The following is a 22,514-nucleotide window of genomic DNA, read 5'->3' as shown; positions in this document are numbered from 1 at the left end:
CAGTGCTTTCTCTGTGCTGAATAAACAGTGAAACAATGTTTTAATTGATTATTAAAAAGGCGAGGTTCTAAGCTGAAAGTAGTGTTTAAATCAGTTTTAAATAGTACAGTTTCTGAAAATTCCAAAAGGTACTGATGCTGTACAATTGCACTGTGTCAGCTGAACATCACAGCTTTAATAAAGGTTACTGCAACCCATGGTGATAGAATCTATTTCTGAATGACTTTTGCAAACACAGAACTACATAGCTGATGAAAAACAATTAAGGAATCAAAATATTAATGAAGCATGAACTCTCCCTGGAAAGGTATTTTCACATTCAAAGAAATGAAATAAAATACCTGTTGTTCAAGAGCCAAACTCTGCCCAGGTACTCTGGAATGTCTGAGGTTGAGTCATTCTCAAACAATAAAATAGGTTCTTCCTTTCAAACTGCATCTATTCTCTAATAGTAAACACTTAAAATCAATCCACACTGCTTCTGATAAAAGGACTTTAAGTTGGATATGCAGTCTAGAACCACAAAAACAATCTCCATATGATTTGTTTAAACCTACAACTATTAGACTCTGCCACTATATATTTTTTCTATCTTAAAATCAGAAAAAGCAATTAAAAAAAATCAGTAATTGCGGGAGTTGTGGATCCCAAAGAGGTGTCCTGACTCCATAGGATACCAGCTGGGGAACTGATACTTTTTTGAGGGGTTTCTTCAGAATATGTGCAATGGTTACTCTGAAACCAAGTCCATAGACAGAATTCTTCTCACTAGCAGTAAGTGCACTCCACTTGCTGTATTTCTCTGTGCGACCTGAGTGGCAGTCAGGGAATCCATGTAAAAAATGTGTTAGGAGGTAAAGGCAAAAAAAAAACCAACCAACATTCTTCCGTCAAACCAAAAATGCCAACCTTGTTCTAAAATTTAGGTAATAAAGCCCAGTAACTTCTGTTAATTATCAGCATGTACACGGATTATCAATCAAATGAGATATAAGCGTGGAGCAGATAAAAATGGCAAACTGCTATAATTACAAATGACATTTTGTGCATGACTGTGACTCAAGAATTGTTACAGAATGCTTTGGGAAAAAAAAAATAATAATTTCTATCCAGAGTCCAGAATAATATGGTCCATTGCAACAATGGACTGTGGGGCAGAAATGTCATTCGCTACATCTCACATTGTTTCTGTTCTATGCAGTGAATCTATATTGAGTTTTATTTTTAAAAAAGGATGAATTCACTTTAGAGAATTGACAGCTTATATGAATATTTTAGTTTTGCTTTCAAGTACCAGAAAAAAAAAAAGCATGGAATAAAACTCAAGCTCCAAGTTCCTCAGAATGCCTACTGAGAATAAATTCTATGTTTATTTGTATTTCATTTTGCTTGAACAACTGCTTTTCCCTTGGGTATTTATTAAAAGCATAAGAAGAATGAGCCAAATGCGCTTCTCAATAACATCCATTCAGCATTGTTGAAGCTTGTAAAATTGCACTAGCCTAGCCAAGGGGAAAATTTTACTCACTATTTAGTAAATATATATAATTTTTTCTGGTTGAGAAGATGCACTGCTGCATCTTTAAATTCTGTCTGCCTCTGCTCATCAAAGAAGAAAAAGCAGCCATTTTGTTATACATTCATAACCTCAGATAGGAAGAGACATGATGTATATTCCCTCATTTGGTTATTCATTACTTAGGGTCCAGTCCTACACACACACTTCCCATCAGGCTCACTGAAGACACATGCAAAGTGTCCATTGATTCCATTACACAAAGAACTAGTTGTAAGTTTTTTCATGCCGTATTTTCTCACCGATTCCCATAAATAATCCTCTTTGACCTACATTCCAAAATATGCAGATGGAGAAAGCTAGATTGGCTTAAGTGGGATTTATCCATTGGGAATGCCTACTCTCAACACAAGGTTGGAGAAGCATTTTTATACTGCAAGGATGCATGACAAGAGATGTCCAGTTTTGTGTCAGCTAAACCAGTAAAACCCACCAAAACCACAATGAAACAGCAGCTACTAGAGACTGTCAATGCATAAACCTCAGATGGTTCACAACCAGCAGCCAGTGTGCCCACACCAAGTTTCCATTAGGGCCAGGCTGAGAGACCCCCACTCGTTCTTAACCTGCCAGTATGTCTTAAAAACAGTCCTGATATCATGCAAAATGAAAAATCAAATTCCCAATGTATAAAATGACTTTTTCCAGTGCAGTTGATCATCACTTTTGCAGCACAGTTTGCAGTACAGTTTCATTATGTCTTTTACAACAGAACTTACAGGAAAAGCTGTTCAACATTAACACTGCAGCATGCAACTACCACTCCTAAATGGTGGCCAAGAGCTGGGGCTGTTGTTTCTTGCCCACTGGTCCCCAAGAAAGTAGTTTATAGCTTGTTAGTGGAAAAATGGTGTCTTTGAGATCTAAGCCAACGTTTTCAGAAATGTCACGGACTGTCTTTATTCCTGGCATAACAAACCCCGAAAATATAATAGCAAGTAATGTGGCTATTGCCCTTGGCAGCACCATTAAACTGGGCAGTGAACTACTTCAAATGACTGCCAGTGTTAAACATTAGTTCTGCCTTAAGTGGGTTGATTTTAACAGTCAAACATGCACGGCAGTCCATCTGAACATTAAAAGCACCTTTCAAACTTAATTTTACAGAAATGTTAATGACCAGAACAAACTATTGAAGGCAAAAAAGAAAAGTAATTATTTCACAAGATGAAAGGAAACAGTAAATTAACACTCCTGTTTTAAAAGGAGGCTCTATAATCTATCTGCTTTAAGGAAATACCATTAACTGAAGGCACTATGGATATTTCAATTAATGTATTTATGGTTTGGGGTTTCTCTTCTCTTCTAGCCTTTAAAAACAAGGTTTGAGGCAAAAGGAAAGCTGTAAATCTTTAACTGAAATACAAGTTCCAGAAACGCTTTATCAAAGTCACAGCAACTGAATTGGTTCCTGATACCTATGTTATGTGTCATGTGCACATATGCACATTTATTGAGAGAAAGGAGGTAAATATAAAAAAAGGAACAAAGCCTTCAAAAGCTATGACCTGTACATCCATACAGACCTCTAAAAGGACTAAGGAAAGCAGGAAAAATGGAAGTGACTCACAAGCATTTGTAATACACTACCGGTGTCTATTAAAATTAAAACCATTAAAACATTAAAAATAATGGTTAAAAATAAATAAATAAATCAGGGACAGCTAATCTAATCCTACTACTATATTAAAAAATACTTACGAAGGAATTGGACAAAGTTTAAAAATGTTAAGCTGCTCATTACAAAACTGAAAACATACCAGGTTTGTTACACGAGCTTTTATTCAGTGTAATTTTGGAAACTGTTTAAAAACAGCCATTGTCTTGCAAGGAAGATTTTCTTACCTAATGAGCTGCAATACTTATGCAGACTGAAGATATTTCAAAAAAAATTATTCGTATTTATACGCATTTTTAAAAAGTTTACACCATAATATAGGTGATAGTTATTTTTCCAGGACATGCATTTTTTACACAGTTAAAAATGTACTTACATAAATGTGGGTTTTGAAAATAATTTATTTAGCATAATCTATATAGGAACATATGTTTTTTCACTCCAAAATCAGTCACTTGCAGACTTCAAATGACGAAACAGTAATTATTCTTGTGACTCATGCATGTCCACTTTGAAAATTTGGCCAAATGTAAGGTCTATTCAGCAAAACTGCACTGATGATTAAAGTGGCTTTTATCTTGTCTTTAATTAATAGTCTTTTCTAAAGGATACTCTAGTAGATGAAGATATGATCCGTGTTACATTCATACCACATTACCTGCAAGAGTTCATGCAAATTTCTACCCATGCTACATTGTATTCACACGTGTAAGACATTCATGACCTGAACACACCACAGGTAAAGAAAAACTGCAATCAGAATCAGAAGGTTGGGAAACATGGACAAAACATTTGACAGTAAAGCCAAGTTACGTAGCTCCCCAACCTCTGCAGCACAGCTCAACAGCCTCTTCTGCAAAAATCTTTTCAACATCTAATTTTAAACTGCATCATAAAAACACAGAATGGCTTAAATTGGTGGGGACACGGGCAGGGTTGCCAACCACTAGATCAGGCTGCCCAGGATCCCATCCATCCTGGTCCCGAATGCCTCCAGAGATAACCCAAATCTTCCCTCTTTTAGTTTAAAGCCATTCCTTTCTTGTCCTATTATATAAATAGAGTTTCTTAACACCTATGGTTGATACAGGATTATTATTCTGGGGACATATTTGATTGCCTTTGGTATTCTGATTTGGAAATAGGCACTACTCTTAAACTTATGGCAGTTTATGTTGCTCCATGTAGAAATAGGAAGTGAGGCTTTTCTAGTGGTAACTGATGAACAAAATATATTATGTTATCCAATCAAAAGAAGAACTTGAGTAAAGTGTGGAGAAATGCACTTTAGAGTGCAGCATATCAATAAGTGACAGAGCACAGCCTGGTCTGGAGGTTCTGAGTTCTGGTTCTGGAGGTTCACCGCTGGATGCGGTGGCTGTAAGCAACCTTAAAGGTGTGACCAGTGATTTCCCAAAGCAGAAAGGCAAGTCTGATGGCAAGTGACTGCATCGAGGCCCCAATCACCTGGCAGATGAGCAGATTCACAGAATGACTTAAGCTGGAAGGGATGTCTGGAGGTCCTCCTGTCCAAATCCAAGCAGGAGCCAGCTAGAACCAAGTTGCCCAGCTCTCTGAAAAATCTGTCTGTGAAGGTTCAATGGCCTTCAAGCTCAGAACGTCAGACTTTTGAAAGAAATAAGGTATGGCTAGCAGTCAAGTGGCATGAAAGCAGAAGTCACCTGGTAACTCTAGTCAAGAAGTCAAGGTAACTCTACCTTTAATGGCCTCCATCCATTTGGGGGCATTAAGTGGGCAATTCAAATATGAGCAATAGCTGAAGACAACTTCTTCAGCTACATGGTAAAAACCCTTTAACCTTTGTATTGGATGTACTCAGAAGCTGCCAGATAGAGTGGCCAGCCCAAGCTGCTGCCTTCCATCTCATCAGCCATTGAAGACCTGCTTTATTTGCTACTGAGTGTGACAATACCACCACACTCCAGCTTTCAGACTCGAACTCAGTTCTTCAAATGTGTTATAGTAGTACTGTTGCTCAAAAACATCTGCATCAAACATTAGGGTATGTATTTGGGAACCAGCAGCCTAAAATCCTAAGTTTAAGCTGCATGCAGCAAGCTATATACTTATTTTAAAATAAATGTGAAATTCATTCTTCCACAAAAGAAGCAGTGTCATGAGAAAACTCAAGCTTTAAGTTTTGTAAACGCTGCATTTTCAATATTAGAGTGTCAGTCTTCATTCACTCTCTGACAAGGCTGTCAATCAAACAGCAATCTAGTTTTGTAAGACTTTAACCAAAGATCAAAGCAATGATACTGCTGAGTTCACATTACCTTCCTAGAGATAACTACTTGAACACTTTCATAGCGCTGCATCGATATTAACTTTGCACCATTCCTTCCAAGCAAATTAAACAGCTCGAAGTTTGACAGCCCTTCTGGCTTCTGCTCTCAGCCCCGATCTAAACAGAATCCCAGTCCCCATCCCCTCCACCCCTTTGGAGCTGCCACCTGGATATTGAAGTGGAGGATTGCAGGAGCTGTATTCAGTTAAACTTCCATCAATTAAAAAGAAAATGAAACGTGCTTTCTTTCTCCACTGGGGAACACACTGAATGTCTTTTACTCAATAACAATAGTTGGGCAATAAAAAGATGAGTGAGCAAAATGTGGTATATCATCGTTTTGCTTTTGACTTTCGCCAATGGCAAATGAAAGGCATCCAAAATCAATTTCAAGAAGCTAATAAATTCAGTATGTGAAAGCAGTGAAAATATAACTTTTGCAGCCTCATCATCAGGCTGATTTGTAAGCAAAGCTGGGTCCAGTTCCTGCACACTAAGTCACCCACATTTTCCATATTTTCAGTTTCATGCAGGTAATATACCATTTCTATAGGGTTTATATTTTGAGGCTAAACATATATATATATCTACCTATATCTTCTTTCCACAAACATATATCCTGGTAATATCGTAATAAAAATCTGAATGTACTATGCCCAGGAAATCGTGTCGATCACTATCAGTTACTTCCTCCACTAACAGTGGAAGAAAGGTGAAGGCTAATGCTGCACCAAGGGCATGCTCGAAGCAGAACAACTGCTTTCCACAGCTCCACGTTGCCTTCAGAACACAACTCTTTATGGCAGCTCGGGGAGGGGGCTGCTGCGGTTTTTATTTGCTTGTTAACTGACTGAGAAGCTTGCCAGACCATATCCATCTAGAGGCAAGTTTCCAAAGGGAAATGAATTGATGGTAATTGCAATATAATTTAAAGTACTCCTTCAGCAATGCTGAATACCTAAGACGTACAGCTTCTCTCACTGGGCAATAATACAGGGGCTTCCACTTACTCCAAGCAATTACTTCAAATTTCAGTGAGAAGAAAATTTGATCCACAGTTTCTACCACAACATAAGAGACCTTGAAGCAGGTCAAGTTCATCGCAGAGGACTCAGTGCCCACTGCTCTCAGAGCTAACTAGGTCTTACCAGGGGGCTTTGTACCAGATGTGACTTTCCACTGCAATTACCAATTAACTACCTGAGAAAGGGAGGCAGCACGGCCGTACGCTGCTTGGTTTGTAAGGCTAGGACTAACTCCTGCGAGAGCACTGATGAGAGCATCACCTTTGGTTACAGTGTCAACAAACAGCAAGTCAAGGAATGCAAACAAACAGCTGTACTGCGGCCTGGGATCTACAGTTTACACTGGAAAAAACACCAACATTTCTGAGAGCAGCAGTTCCTATCTCTGACATAGCCATGCTACACGATACCTTTGAATATTTTGCTCTGACCCAACGGCAGGCAGCAGCATCACAGAAGGTCCACTACACTTACCTAACTTATTTGGAAGTCATTAGCAATGTTACTTTTTTTTTTTTCATGGGATGCGTTACTTAATTGGAAAAAAAAAAAACAAACCAAAAACCCAACAAGAAAAGAGAGATGTGTCTGACCTTGGAGATTTCTCTGTTGAGACACAGATTTATTTTCTTTGTGTGACAAAGCACAGAAAGAGAATGGGAAGGAAGAAGGAAAAAGGCAGGCATGAAGGAAGGAAAGCCAGCTGGGTGCTCCATGGAGCCTGAATTGTGACAGTAAGAAGGGCTGGAGAAAGCAACTGGGAAATGGTGATACGTAGACTGGGCATGTCTAAATCTTGGAAAACAGCAGGTGGAGAAAACTGTGGAACAGAATTATATTTAAAGGGGAAAAATTAGAACTAGGTGAGAACAGTAGAGAGATTGCACTTTGAGTGCAAAGTATTGCTTTTGTCACTTAGTTCATACTGTGAACGCATCCAGGTTGTGCGTTTCAAAGCCAGAAGCCATGAGGAAGGCTGTTCTTTCATATATTATTTCTTCACAACAGCACCGACCTATTGGCAGCAGAGGCTTTTTACACTCTACTCTGTTATTACGGAGTGTGGAACAAGTCTTTCCTCACACTATAGAAAACACCATGATTGTTTTTCATGTTAGAAATAACACATCTTGCTTCCTTTGTTTTCACTCCAGAATTTTAGTGGCCAGATGAGAACAAGTGCCAAAAATCCTCAAATCTGAATTACACTATAAAACCCTCTCTTTCTGTTGTACATCATCCTTATTTTACCTGTTCAAGCGCAGGAAGAAAGCCTTTTTTAGTCTCGCAGATCCTAAGACGGTCTGTGCCATACTTCACATTTTCAGCTTTCTAAAACACCTCCAGCAAAGTCAGAAAATCTGAGAGATTATGTAACCAATACTTCTGGAGCAGAAACACATCTTCCAAATCTTCTTTGCTGACAAAAGCAGGTTAGAAATTGTGTATATCTATCTGTGAGTCACCTTTAAAATAAAGTGCTTTAGTGCCATCTGCACTTTCTGAACTCTGCTTTCATGCTCCTCTCTCCTTGCATTTCCAAGCCATTGACTGCACTGATTTCCATGTAGTAACCTATGATCAGACATTGCCTGGAGGTCCAGATTTCACCAGAATGCAAATGTAAGCCTTTCACTCTATGGCACAGTATCCCTTTTCAGACTTTTTGCCAGACTTTGCTCAGAGTACATTGATTCTACATATTTTTAAGCATGAATTCCCTACACAGTCAGTCCTTCATTCCTATAAGATTTTAAATTCAATCTCAAAATGCAAGGGTTAAACCCCAAACTTCTTTGCATTTCCTTTTATCTTCAGAAATTCCGCACTCTTTTTTTTTTTTTTCTCTCCTAAAATCATCTCTTGTACTGAGAGTAATTACTTCAAATACTTATGGAGATGGCACTTGTATCAGACACTTAAAAAACAGAATATACTCAAATATAAGAATGCCTAACTGTATCCATAACTAACTGTTCCTTTAGTTAAAAAGTTTTGATATTATCTCTGTTACTTTTCTCTTCAAAGGAGAAGAGTAATTATGAAAGTTCTGCAAATTTGCACTAATGAAGCAGAAAAATCTACTATGACTTTTATTAATCACCATGTAAACAAATAAAAAAAAGTGAGCCTACCTTGTCTCCTCTTTTTATGATTCTGACAGCAATTGATTTAGAATTACTTACAGGTTATTCTCAACTCTTTGTTACAACTTGAGCTGAGAATAGTAATTTTGCCACAAATCTGAACTTTCGTCAATGAATTTATATTCCACAAATACTGAAAATGAGAAGCCACTTAAATATGCCACAAACGTACACACTGAAACATCAAACAAAGGACAGGGAGAATAAAAAGTACATACGAGACAGCAGGACAGAGAGAAAAAAACTGAAGAGAATCCACACCATACATTACAACCACCACTACCTCTAATGTAAGACTTAAGATGCTCATTCAGTCCCTGATGCATAAGCTCGGAAGTGCTATGCTTCCAAAACACAGCTGTGCTAACTGCAAAGGAGAAACACACCATGGTACTAATCCTCAAGTGGCAGCAGGATGGGGCAGCATTACGCCCCTTTCTTTGCAATCTCCCCAGTGCCACAGAAAACAAAATGCTGGCCCAGGGCAAGCAGTATTCAAGGTGGCCTTAAGCTACTAACAGCCCTCCAGCAGTCTCTCTTTTTATCCACGGCTGCCTGAATCAAGTCTCTGCAGACACACCTCTCATTCTCCAATACATCATCAGTATCACAGCTGCCAAGATTAAAAGTGTTGAGAGCAATAGGTGATTTTGTGTCACTGGGGAAATCCCTGCCTCTTTACAGTGCCTTCTGTCCCATGCAGTGTGACACTGTCATCACAGGAGCACAGCCATAAATAGCTAAACTGTAGCACAAAACATGGTTCATGGACTAAAACTAATTATTCACCAGACCTAGAAAATAAGACGCACTCAGTGGAGTTTGAAACCCGTAACTGGAGTCAGATAATATGAGATCTCACAGCAGGTGAGCACAGTGGGATCTTCAGAGGAACGAGAAAAGCGCTAGGATTTGAGAGTGACCGACAGGATCCAGGATTAGGGCACCTATTAACCAAAAGCTGGTGAGGTCTCTTTTTAACTGAATCCACACTGATACCTCTTTCTCGTTTTTGATCTTTATCAACTGGCACTTGAAGGGAAATCCCAAGTCATTTTTTGATTACATCTTTCTTCTCTCTCTTGTATCTTGTAATTCTCATGCAATCTCTCTAAATTCAGGGGTAAGAAGGATGCCATTAAAAACTGTGTTACTACAGTCTGTGTTAGCACCATTATATGAAATAATTGCACTTTGGGAGATTCTAGACAGTCAATTAACCCCCAATTCACTACTCAAGTGGCAGAGCCGACACTCAATGAATAGAGGGTAGGGGTTCAATTCTCAATTAGGAAGAACTTTTTTACTTAATAGTTTAATCTTGTGGTCAATTAAATCTCCTAGCGTTGTATTAATTATTATATGAATTCCTGGCAACTTCTCATTTAAAGGTTAGTTATGGTGCACTGCAACTGGACCAAAGTCCCAGACCTAAATTTTTCGAAGCTGAAAGCCTGCTCCATCTTAAAGGGAAATCTATACTCTTTTATAAAAAAAGACAAAGTGCTTTCCCAATGTGAGATAGTTTAAACATCTCCTGTATTTCTGTGTCGCAGATATGAGTGCAGTTACATCTTAGATCACTAGATATAAATTTACTGCTGGACCACATATTCACATCACATCACATATTTAAAAGTTTTTCTAAACAGACCTTTATGGATTAATCTCATCTCCAATTGCTGAGCTTTTTTTCCTATATTGTTTGGCATAGCAGCTTGGAATAGCAGCTCAGTTTTCCATCTGTTAGACATATAGAGCCTATCAGTTTGTGAAGCACTTTCTTGGTATTCTTTTTGGTAGAATAAAGTCCTGGATTTCCTGGGGGAAGCAAAAGACATATGCTGATGCTCTATGGTTTCTGAGTTGCTGCAGAGATGAATTCTCCTTGGCCAGCTTTCTGTTGAGTAGGTGCTGGAATCATATAAAACACACACTTGCAAAAGAAAAAGAAAATGGTGAGTTCCCCGGCCAAATCAGTGATCTTTTTTCAACTAATTATTTTTCCTGCTCAAAATGAAGACAGTCTGTCTTTGAAAAGACTGTCTATCATTAAAAAAGAAAACTATTGAAAAGTTTTTGAAACAACTATAACAGATGTCATAGCAGTTGAAAGTACAATTAGAAAGCACAACGCCGCAGAAATAAAACTTCAAACAAAAGCAGAAAGAGTTCTTTGTGCACATCAATAATTCAGAATGATTTAAGAACTGTTTTATAGATGCAAGTGGAGCTCTTGCTGTCGATATATAAATTGAATATGTTCTTTATAGGCAAACAAAAAGAGGATACAAACCTTTTAAATTATTTTTAGGATAATTGTTTCTGCAACAAACATCATTATTTATCAGTTTTGAAAAGAAGCCAACTGCTAACATTTGAAATGCACAAATCTTGGCACACTACACAGAATATGGTAATCTCACCCCTTTTCAAAACCACTCTTGTATTTATTTTTCACATTTGTCAAGTTCTTATCTCAAAGTCCACGCAGTGTTACCTATTTCTATCAGAAATCATTATATTTTATTTCTAATCACCTTCCCATAGCCAATTTGGTAACTCAGGAAAGGAGACATTTATTGCCACCAGATGATGTTACTTTCCTGCTTACTTAATGTAGTACTATAAATCGAATCAACTGCCTGCAAGGCAAGGTTGTGTATTTATTATTTTGCATTCCGGATTTCTTCTGTTAGAAACTTTCTCTTCAGATAAGCAGTACCATTTTAGTTCTAAATCTACACTGCAGCTGACTATCAGCCAGGATGCATGCATACACGTTACATGATGCAGGGCCATATAATAAGAGCAGAGACAGTCTGCGTGCTAGAAGCACATCATCCACTCCAGCAATCAGGCTCCCACTGAATCTACAGAACGGAGCTGCTGCTTCTGTAAAGCCAAAATTCCAAACAGATTTGTATTATGTTTAACATATGCTATAAAGGCAGTGATGTTATACAAAGTGCTAACCTTAAACTAGGGTGCAGAAAAATTATCTTGTATGCTAAAGATAATTCTTATAATTCTCATTGCAAATAAGACTATAATCTTCAAGTGTCCAATCCCTTTCATGTTTTCATCATCAGCAGTGCATACACAGAAGTCAGTAATGAATTAGTTCCTGAAACAATAAAGCTTTCACCAAACAGGTTTTGAAAATTGAAGGTTTTTTGTTTTTTGTTTTCTTGATTATCAAGAAACTTCAGACAAAGAAGCAAAGGAATTAAGGCACTATAAAATCAACACTACTGTTACTATTACTGGTTTTGTTGTATTAATTTTGCAGTAACACTGTGCTTTCCTTAAAACCTATAGCTTACAGAAAAATCAGTGAAAATACACACTTTTTCATAGAGTAATTCCACAGTTTTCCTTCCCATCTAAATCCCTTCTGCCTGTAATGCCTTAGGCTATATGACAATAATGTCAAAAGTCAAACAGTAATGCTGATGACTCCTCCTTTAATATGTGAATTTTGAAGCACTTTTGCCTGCAGGGCACCCTCATTACAATCACTTTCCAGATTTTAAAACTCGGAGAAAACAACACAAGTATTGTAAATACACTCGTATCTCCAAATTGACAGCATCTAAAATGCCTCCAAAGGTTACAGGTGTATGGCTTACACGCTATTTTTGTGCAATTCATACTTTCTGATTCCTGTGAATAGACATGTGTACACATACATATTCCATTTTCTGCTCCAGCTGAACCCTCCACCAGGGATGCTCCCTCCTCCAACACACTCTACATCAAAAAGGCATCTCTGACCACACCAGAAGAAGCATTCCAGTCAACTGTCATTAAAAATTTTGCAGCGTGTAACCCTTCACTGACAACACACATAAATAAGCCATGGGATATGTCAGCAAATTCACACAAGTCAAATGCAGCAATCTGAATATTGCGCAGCAGTCCAGGTGATGGCTCGAACAGGCTGATCAAAACTACACAATGTTTTATAGATCAGAACATCTCAAAACACATCTGGAAGCAGAATTTTATTTATTAAATTACATGTTATATTCTGTCATATTCTGTCAACTATAAGAAAATCCTGCTTTGGAAACTACTCTCACACCGTCTACAAAAATAAAAAATAAATCCACTGGTACTTTGAGAGCAACGTGCAAAGGCCACACATGAACAAAGGGTGCACCCAAGGATTCTGGTGCTGGGATAATCACAGCCTTTTTTGGCTTTGTGCTCATTTGCCTTGAATTTCAGATCTATGGTGAATTAAAGAAATAAGGGAGTCTGGGTAGTAACAATCAAACGTAAAAAATTGTGTATCTTAACAGTTCTCATCAACATCAAATATCTCACAAATTAGAACGGCTTAGAAGCCCAACTCCTAGTCTCAAAAGTGACTCAGATAGCGTTGGGCTGATTTTCAAGGGTATTCAGGAAAAGTGATATTACAGAAATAGGAATCAGAAATAGTCTGCCATTCAAAAGCTAGAATGGCTGGCCTAATGCTGAGCACAGGTGTGTCAATGAAGCATTGATGAGATACCTAAAAACATCAACAGCCAATCTCACAGCTGCATCTAGTCTTGAATTTTATTCCCAAGATGCCTCTATAAAACTTAACCTGGATCCCATTATACTGATTGCTTCTTACTGTGGTCTTCCACTCTCTGAGGTATAATGCTTAATTTCCAAAGTACAGCTGATAATATTAAAAAGTTACTAATTGAACTATCCATCCCAGCAATGAATATGGCTATATATAAACATATAAATAAATATCTAATTAAGGAAACAGTATGATAATGGTGCTCCCCACCCCAACAATCAAACATGAAATCTGATTTCCTTGAAATTACAGCCTGAGCTGGCTGTGGTCCAGTTCTGCAGCCCCAGTGGCTTCTGGGTTCAATGTATGGGTCACACCAGCTCTGCAAACAAGGTATCAAGTAACTTCAATGCAATACATGGAATATAATGAAGAACACACTTATTCCAGATCCATGACTCAAGAGCACAATCTCCTTTTTCCAATTCCAATCTATGGTTTGTTAGCAAAGTACTTACTGCTTTTTACACCAAGAGTAATTGTTCTGATGTGGCATGTACACAAAAATACTTTGTCGATGCACAGATGTACGGACTTATTCTCAGCTTTCTGACCAGAAACCTCTGGGAAGCAAGTCCACTTAACTGCCACTACTGTGTGAGTGTTAGAAGGCAGGCACAGTGCAAATAAGATACTCAAAAGAACCAATCAGAAAACAACAACAGAAAAAAACCAAACCAAAATAACAACAACAACAAACACAACATGAAGATCTGAATATGTAAGAGTGCTACAGAAAACACCACTTGCATGTGCAAAGTACACTCCAGGGCTTCCCAGAACACACGTTTTCCTAGGGCTGCTGGCCAGGAACACAGGCATGCAGGGCATCCCCCTGCACGTACCTGCAGCTGGCTTGAGCTGTCCTCCAGAAAACAGGTTAGCAAGCAAAGCCCATGGATGCTATAAGGGCAGGATTTGCTCTTTGACAGCAGGAGTATACAGTGCTGTCATAATCAAGAGCATTTCTGATCCATTCTTGACTGAAACAAAGGCTCTGTAGCCAGTGCCACAGCTGTGACTGTGCTGCTCTGTATTTCACTGATAGGTAATGGCCCTCTATAGCTAACATGACAAACATTAAAAGTTTGCACACTATCAGTAAAGCTTAGAAAATAAACCTATGGTTTATAAAGTGCAGTTTTTGTAAATATCCTGGAGGCCTTCTTCAGACACAAATATTGCAAATATTTCACAATAAACAATAAGCTTTGTTATTAATATACCTTTCTGTCAGCTTACTTGCTCAGGCTTAAATCAAATGCATGAAACATGCCAACGACTTTTTTTTTTTTTTTTTTTTTAATAACAGAAACTTATATAAAAAGCAGCGATTGCTGACTTCTGAGCAGTTTCCTAGTTAACAAGAGTGTTTGATCACAGTCTTTGTTGTCCATGCTAGAAATGACATGTTTTCCAGAAACACATACTGCTTGTATAAGCCAAAATTTCAAGCAGTGACAATCTAAGACTTACTGATGAATTCAACCTGAGAAGAACCTATATGCACACATGGTTACATGTTTGGGCACACAAATGCACAATCAATCAGAATTTCTCAGGAGCAGCGTGGCATCATGGCTGGCCCAGAGCACAGGCAGGTGGAGGCTGAGCCTGCATCAGTGTCTTCCCACAGATCTCAAGGATTGCCATAACGTAAGAAAGCCTTTCGCCTATCTTTCTGGATGCATGTTTTTCAAGTTCTACTGCTCTTAACGAGGATTGAAGGCATACTTATTAAACAACTCACAGACATTAAGAATGTCACCGACTGCAGTTTTGAGGTTAATGACTTTGCATCAGATATTATGATCCAGAGAATTCAAAGGGTCAGTTCTAATACAACTGTTAACTCTGAGGGAGATTACTGGGCCTAATGCAAAAGCCACCAGGTGACATTCAGCAACGTACCCCCCTGATGCTTTCATATCTGCTACAGCTCAATAAGATGGACCTATAGAAAACCCACTTCACAGTTCCGGAAGAAAAGTAGAAGCGTTAAACTGTGAAGAGATAACTCTGACTTTGGGGAGAAGCTTCCTGTAAAAATGCCACATTATTCCATTCTTTTTTGCCCACTTTATTCCATGAAACGATATGAATTGCTTACAAAAATCTGGTCCAAAGCTTTCTGAGTAAAAAGAATTTCTGTCTTTCAGCACTTTCATCTAGACTCACTGTTTGTAGTCTTTAGACAGTAATACATTAAAGCCATAGAAACCTAATAAATTAAACATATCAATAAATTATATATCAATGTAAGAAACTGTCCATATGCCAAGATAATGATGAAGCAGTTATTTTACCCTTCGGAAGAAAATGGCATGGTTTAAAATGATTTGGAAAATCAAGAAAATTTGTTTACTTATGAGACTCAATATAATTTTAATGTAAAAGATGCAAACTTAGAATATTTCACTATTTGCTCTTACACAATTACTCGCCATTGTATTTATAAATACTTCAGCAATGGTTAAATGCAGTTGTAACAACATGAGTCTATACACTGAAAAAGTCAGAACTTCTCTATTATTTCCTATTCACATATACTGTGAATCAAAGTATTAATAAAAGTTTGCCTTAGTTTCATTGGTTGGGGATTTTTGTTCAGTTGGTTTTTGTTTTCTGACTGACTGATGAAAGATCCCATCTACTCTTAGGTCACCATTTTGTCAGTTGTCAGCTCATTTGCAGGTTAAATTTAACGACAAGAACTTGCAGAAAAAAGCCTTCACTCAGAACAGAGCGCTGAGTTCGTTACCCTTCAGAATTCTAAGAGGACAGAAAATATAAAAATATCTCTCAGTCTTCTAGTGAATATTTGTGCAATACATGTCACTTGAGATTTTTGGAATAAGAAGCCCTTGCAACCTTTAAACTCATGTACTATTGCATCCACTGCTTATCAAACAACTCCTGGGTCTCTCATGTCACACTTAAGACAGCAAAAGGAACACGAATTCACTTCTAATTTGGGAACTTTTCCATGTATCTCAAGAGAAGATTTGTGAGCACATTCCTAAGGAAAACTGCTTATTTGTCATTATGTGTTTCACATGTAAGTACTGAAATGTCAAAGAAACAGCATGGTGAACATTTGAAGTGTTGGCACCTCTCGTACACTTTCTATACACGATTCATGTTACAGCTTCGTAATCTCAGTTCCTTTCCTTATTCCTTGCGCTCTCCATCTGGATGCTTTCACATTCATTGTCAGAAAAGTCCTCTCTCTGGAGGGCACCCCCACTTGGGCCTGTTGCTGTTTCAGGTGTTATGCACCTGCTCTTTCTCCACTACTCACATTGTGAGTAACCTAGTCCTTTGGCAATCATTAATTTAAACATCATAAAAACCCTTTTCCACTAACAAAACACAATAAATAGATACAGTTATTCTTTCATTACTGTAATCTATGGCCATCTGAAAATATTTCACTCAGCTGACAGAAATGATGTAAAATTCCCATTTCCTTCAAGTAATAAAAGGGAAGGTGTTCTTCAGTGAAATAAAAAAGAATAGCTGCCAGATGCAGCTTTGGAGTCTACCATCTACCAGAAATCTGAGACCGTCATGGGATGTAGACTTGTGCTCCAAGAACGCAGACAACCAGGCTAAAGGAGGTAGTACGGACACTGAGCGGCAGTGAGAGATTCAGAGCAAAGCACTTTCTCAGCAAATAGAGCCCTCATTTCTGCTGAAAGAGCACTTGAACAAAGGGTAAGTGAGAAGAAACCAGTCATCTGCAGACTTTTCCTATGAATTTTTACTCTGGTTCATTTAGGGGGAGTACAACTCCAGCTCCCCAAACAGCCGTGGTTCTTTGGGGCCTGCTTGCCTCCTGCTGAAATCAGAGCACAGGAGCAGGGCTGGCATGTTCCCACATCTCATCAGGCTCAGGCACACCACTGCCCTGGGAGGCACAGCATTTGTACTGCCTATGGGTACATACCGCTCCTGCCTAGGACAGTAACAACTGCTACTGGCTGGGGGAGCTATGGCCCAAAATACCAGACGGTAGACAAACTCTGCTCTCATTGAAGACATTGTAAACACTTCCATTGATTTCTCTGTGGCAAGAGCTGGGGTTGTGTCTTTTATTATTCCATCCTATATGAAGATTTAGAAATATTTTTTTGTCATATAGTCACAAGGAATAATTGTACCTGCAATTAAGTCCTACTGGCAGGTATAGCCAAGTTCTTTTCTGGCTCATTTAACCTTCCTAATGCCAGATTTCATACGGAGGTTTCTACAAAGCCTATATAGTACTGTGTCAAACACAATCCTTTCCCATACAATAGAGATTTTTTTTAGGATAAATACCGAAGCAGGCAAATGTAAAATTGAATTACTGTAAGGAATTAGGTAAAATGCTACTGCTTAAAAACAGAAATAGCAAGTAAGCAAAATCGTGAAGAAACTGTGTTTACATTTCTGTAACATTTGGGACTATGTTCTGTTGACAGGGAATTTTCTGTTTCCTTTCATTAGCAATTTCAAAATACAGTACAGATTATCCATTATATGGTTTTCACTCATATCCTGACACGGATGCACAGGCAGAATGCTTGTGCAGATCTATAAATATATTTGATCTAGTTGTCTTCTAATATTAAGCCTGACAATACTTCCTAAGAAGATGCTGAAAGGATGTGGAGTAACTGAGATTTAAAGGCATTGCTTCTTCAACAAGCTTAAAGACATGGTCTGTAACCAACCTCTAACCCTGCTGAGACGAGACAGCCTTTAATTCTGTAAATTCTGTCCCACCAACACATACAAGCAGCTCAACATAACTGAAACAGTTTTATATTAACTGTGTTGTCAGAAAGAACGTAAGCTATATTCTCTTCAGCCCTGATTACCTTGAAATTAGTTTGATGAGAACAAACTGACATATTTTTGTCTGGTGCTAACAGCACTTCCAATGGCATAAGGAAAATAAAATTTTGTATCCTGAGGAATATCACAGTAGTGCTTACAATAATCACAATAAGTTTTATTGTTTTTTATGCTAAGCTTTCGTATGAGTAATACTACTGCTAAATTTTAGTTACTTAATTTTCATATGTTGTTGTCTTAATTGCTATAAACAGCTCAGATATGCAGTTCTAACAAAGTGTGTTACAAAAACATGCTTAATATATGCCTTCAATAATTTCTTTGTTGTTTGAAAACTTTTAACTTACAGCAAAGCTGGCATTTTATGGCTTGCAGAGCTATAAATCATTTTTAAAATCATGATGATATTACTCAAAGCAGATGTGAAAACATATGTTTGCCACGGTTGTATAAACTGCTTACTTGTCATGCTTAATAAATGTTGATACTTTTATTTTAACTACATTCCTTCTTAATAACTTTGCAAATGTTTTCCATGGTAAATATACTTTGCCTTAGTGAAAGCAATGTCAAGTTTTGAAAAATAAAGCTTGTATACAAATTACATATATATTTTTCGCTGAGCATACATCACACTCTTCAGTAACCGTCCATATCTGAACATGAAAATTGTTCAACACATTTGAGGTGCACCAGAGCCCAAAACAATTATGCAAAGAGAATACTATTACTACTAGGAACAAAATACATACTGGAGTGGTAAAAATCCTTGAGGTGTAATAACACTTATATGGGGTGACAGGCTGGGAATTTCAGAAGGAAAAATACAGACTGTATCTCCTACTGGTGCAGTCCACCATTACAGGGTGCTTGTATTTCTATAAAACAGAGATTCCTAAAGGAGATACAACACAGGTCCACCACACTGCCTAATGTGAAATTCCAGGATTGTATGAAATCACCTTCAAAATGTTGGATGCACATCGTTAATGCTTTTCAAATTTTGACGTTTGTCCCATGATAAGTCAGAATGTTTCAATTCTGAAGCCATGGGATTACATGAAAACTGCATCTTCATGTGCCAAAAAACCAACTACTTTCTAGTTCTCAGAGACAAACTTGACCTGTGCTGGCTAAGCTTAAAACTGAACACTTGATTTTGTCTTGCTGATGATAACTCTAATTTCTTGTGATTTTGTCTAGCAATGTAACTGATTTTCTTCTAATTTTATTTACGAGGAAACAAAATGCCACATTCCTCCTCCATGCGTAGCTGCAGATTCTACATCTCTGCAGCTGTGTCCCAGGGCTTACCTGAATACACAGACATACTAACTTTCTCCAGCTCCCACCAATCAGTGCAAGATCAGAGGAGGCACTTCCCTGCCTACAGGACAAACACTATAGGCTAAACATCACCTCTTCCCTTACTTTCCTCTTATGAGATCAGGTAGCATTATTAAACATGAAAAATGTCTTATTTCCCTCACTTATGAACCAGTATTAGAGTAGCTTGCACGCACATCTACTGCAGGAAAAGAAACAATATCATGTGACTAATCAATTAGTTGCTAAGAACTGCATAAATAATTGAGAAAAAGAATGGCAAAATATTACTCCATAGGATATAAATAGATGGAAGCAAAGACCTGATTGTTTACTCTTCCTAAGTAGAAGGCGATCTAAACCCAGTGATACATTATTCATTGCAATTAGGCACTTGGCTTTCTTAGATTTACAGTATTATGCAGAATAGTAAAAAAGAGAATAAAGCATATAAGTGTAATTAAATGCCTGAGATAGAAAGAAGTGTAGTTATACCTTTCTCCTTTTGCATTTTTTTTAGGCTTGTCCCGGTTTCTTGATCAATGAGCTCTCCTTCCCTGCTGTTGGTCAACATAGCTAAAAAAATGAGAGTGCACAGCAATAAAAGAACTGTCATTTAAAAAATGTCAAAAGAGGAAAGCAGTAAATTATACTTTTTTTTTCCTTATTATTTTGATATTTTAACATTTATTCATACAAGTTTTAAAGCAGGTAACCACATCTGTTGTCCATAAAGCTCCCAATTCAGCAATGATAAAGCGGAATATGTAGCTGAAGCAAATTTGCTCAATTTGAATAAAAAAAGACACCAAGACAGAACTAAAATTACTGAGAACAACTGATTTTTTAGAAGAGAGTTCAAATAAAAAATTTAGAAAAGTACTTCACAGAAATCATTTTGGGAAAAAACGCGTTTAGTGAAGCAAAGGATGTAAGTGTTAGTAATTATATGTAAAGCAACAAGGACAATTAAAAAGCTCAGATGCGTAGAAAGTAGCCCAAACCAATAGATGAAAGTGAAAAAAAACATACTTCATTGTGTGAAAAAAAATTCTTAACATCTACCAGATCAGTGAGACATGCTAAGCTCATGCCTATTTTCTTCGTTTCCTTCTATGCAATTAACCAATTACAGAATTTAATATTTCTTTAAGAAGACTTGTGAAAAACTTGAAAAACTTGTAGAAGTAAAATAAATAAATAAATAAATAAAATACTTATTAAATATATAAAAATTTGTACATTTCATTTTTATTTTATTTATTTTAAAAAAACCTTTCACTACTACTGCTGGAGCTCAGAGGATAGCACTGCGTGCTATTACTGTTAACAAAACAAGTTACAATAGCTTTCAAAAACTACAATAAGGGAAAAAAAAATCCCTTTTTCATTGTTAAAAGGGAAGCCCTATTTTACATACATGGAAGCTGAAGGGCATCTACTTTCTTGTTCTTCCCTTGTGTATGCTGTGTTTTGTCCAAACAGCCCGGTTTCTATTGATTAGTTTGTCTATTGTCAACAGAGGTATGTAGTGCAATGGTGCTGCAGCACGGACCATGGCAAAAACTCCAAAATCCCAGCAAGCTGCTGAGTAGTAATTCGAAGGCAGTGAAGCTCACAGTGACTGCCAAGAACTGCACTGCTTTTGTAGTTTAAATCTAGCTCAGCAATGTCTGCATAGGTTGCAGTCTCTGTGAAGACAACAGTGTTGACACACATGGATGTAAGGAGATGATAACTGACTTGCCCTAGATGCCTCCTGGAAGAATCAAGAATAGAATCCAAATTTCCTCCAGCCCAAATTTGCATTTTAAACACAAGATCAATAATGTACAGACTGAAAATTGTTCTTGAGAGAACAAAAAATACATATATATCAAAACCTCTCAGCTTCATGGCAGTGAGTGAATGTCTGGCCAACAGGAGGTTTTTATAGTGTAAAAATCATTGTATGTGTGTTTTCATAGGATTTGAAACATATCCTGCTATTTTTCAACTCCAGGTGGTTTCAGAGTCACTTTCTCAAGCCAGCATGCAAGATCAGTGAGTCACACCATAGAAGGGGTGGTATCTTCTATGCATGGGTAGATACAGACGCAGAATGAGAGGCTGGGCTCTGTGTAGTATTGAATCTAACACAAAAAACTATAGTGAGGAGCTTTCTGTTCATTTTTGGTGGGATTTTTTCCATGTTTCTTTCTGTTTTGGAGAAACAAAACAGAAAGGGGCTTTCCTGAGTTTCCCAGTAAATAAGGTATTTGCTTCAAAAAACTGCTAAAATTTGAGAGGTCAGCAACTGTCATGGGGTGTGAGGCTGCAGAGCACTAACCAATTCTGTCTGGTGTGTTGTCCAGCTGGGAAGGTGAGCTGGACACGCTGCTGCTCTGATGAGAGGAAGCATGGCTCCCAGGCCGCTGACTGTCTTCTAGGGATGGAGCTGGAGAAGGGCTGTCTTGAATTCTTTCCTTGAAACAGAAATAAAACAAGGTCTGTGCAATTTGATTAGTGAACTTCACTGAAGTTCAATAAAAAAAAAAAAGAAAGTGGCTAAAATAAAAATAACAAATAGTCTTGCTAAGATAAACAGTGAACAGAATTCAAATCAAAAGAGTAGTACAGCCTTCAATACTCAAGAAGAATATAATCTTCTACATGTGATGCATCTAGACACAGTTTTTCATCCTTAGGGTCATGACACAGCACTTACCACCTTTTTTTCTTTCATAAATCTAACATTTTCACACATAGGAATATAGAGAATATTTTTTCGCATGGTTTGTACAAACTAATTTTACTCTACAGATATTGAAATTGGCATGTATGAGTCACATGTCACATAAATAAATCAAATTTTGACAAACTGGCACTAAGCACAGTCAGATTTGTAAATTCACAAGAAAAATCACTTCTTGTCCTTAAATATACCATGAGTGTCTTCTGAAGGCAGCACTCAGACCAATTTTAAAAGCCACGACATTGGTAAAGGCAGGTTCACTTTCAGATGAGAAGGACCACAGACCAACAAAAACAAGACTGCTTGTAAATTTTTATGTGCACATTTTTACACAAAACTTTGAGACTGAAGTG

At 37.6% G+C, this 22,514-nt stretch overlaps 1 protein-coding gene across 1 annotated transcript in view; it reads right to left on the bottom strand.

Moving 5' to 3' along the window:
* Positions 1–22,514, bottom strand: part of DACH2 (dachshund family transcription factor 2) — a gene marked incomplete at both ends in the record, with an annotated part of 268,230 nt that overhangs the window by 27,305 nt on the left and 218,411 nt on the right. The window contains one exon of the mRNA XM_079541774.1: positions 21,757–21,892. Within this exon, the coding sequence (XP_079397900.1) occupies positions 21,757–21,892 (136 nt within the window). The remainder of the gene's footprint in view (positions 1–21,756; positions 21,893–22,514) is intronic.

This window comes from Tetrao urogallus (genome assembly GCF_951394365.1).
Source record: "Tetrao urogallus genome assembly, chromosome: 13".
In the NCBI taxonomy this organism is placed as follows: Eukaryota; Metazoa; Chordata; class Aves; order Galliformes; family Phasianidae; genus Tetrao; species Tetrao urogallus.
This window is presented reverse-complemented; position numbering and strand designations above follow the sequence as displayed.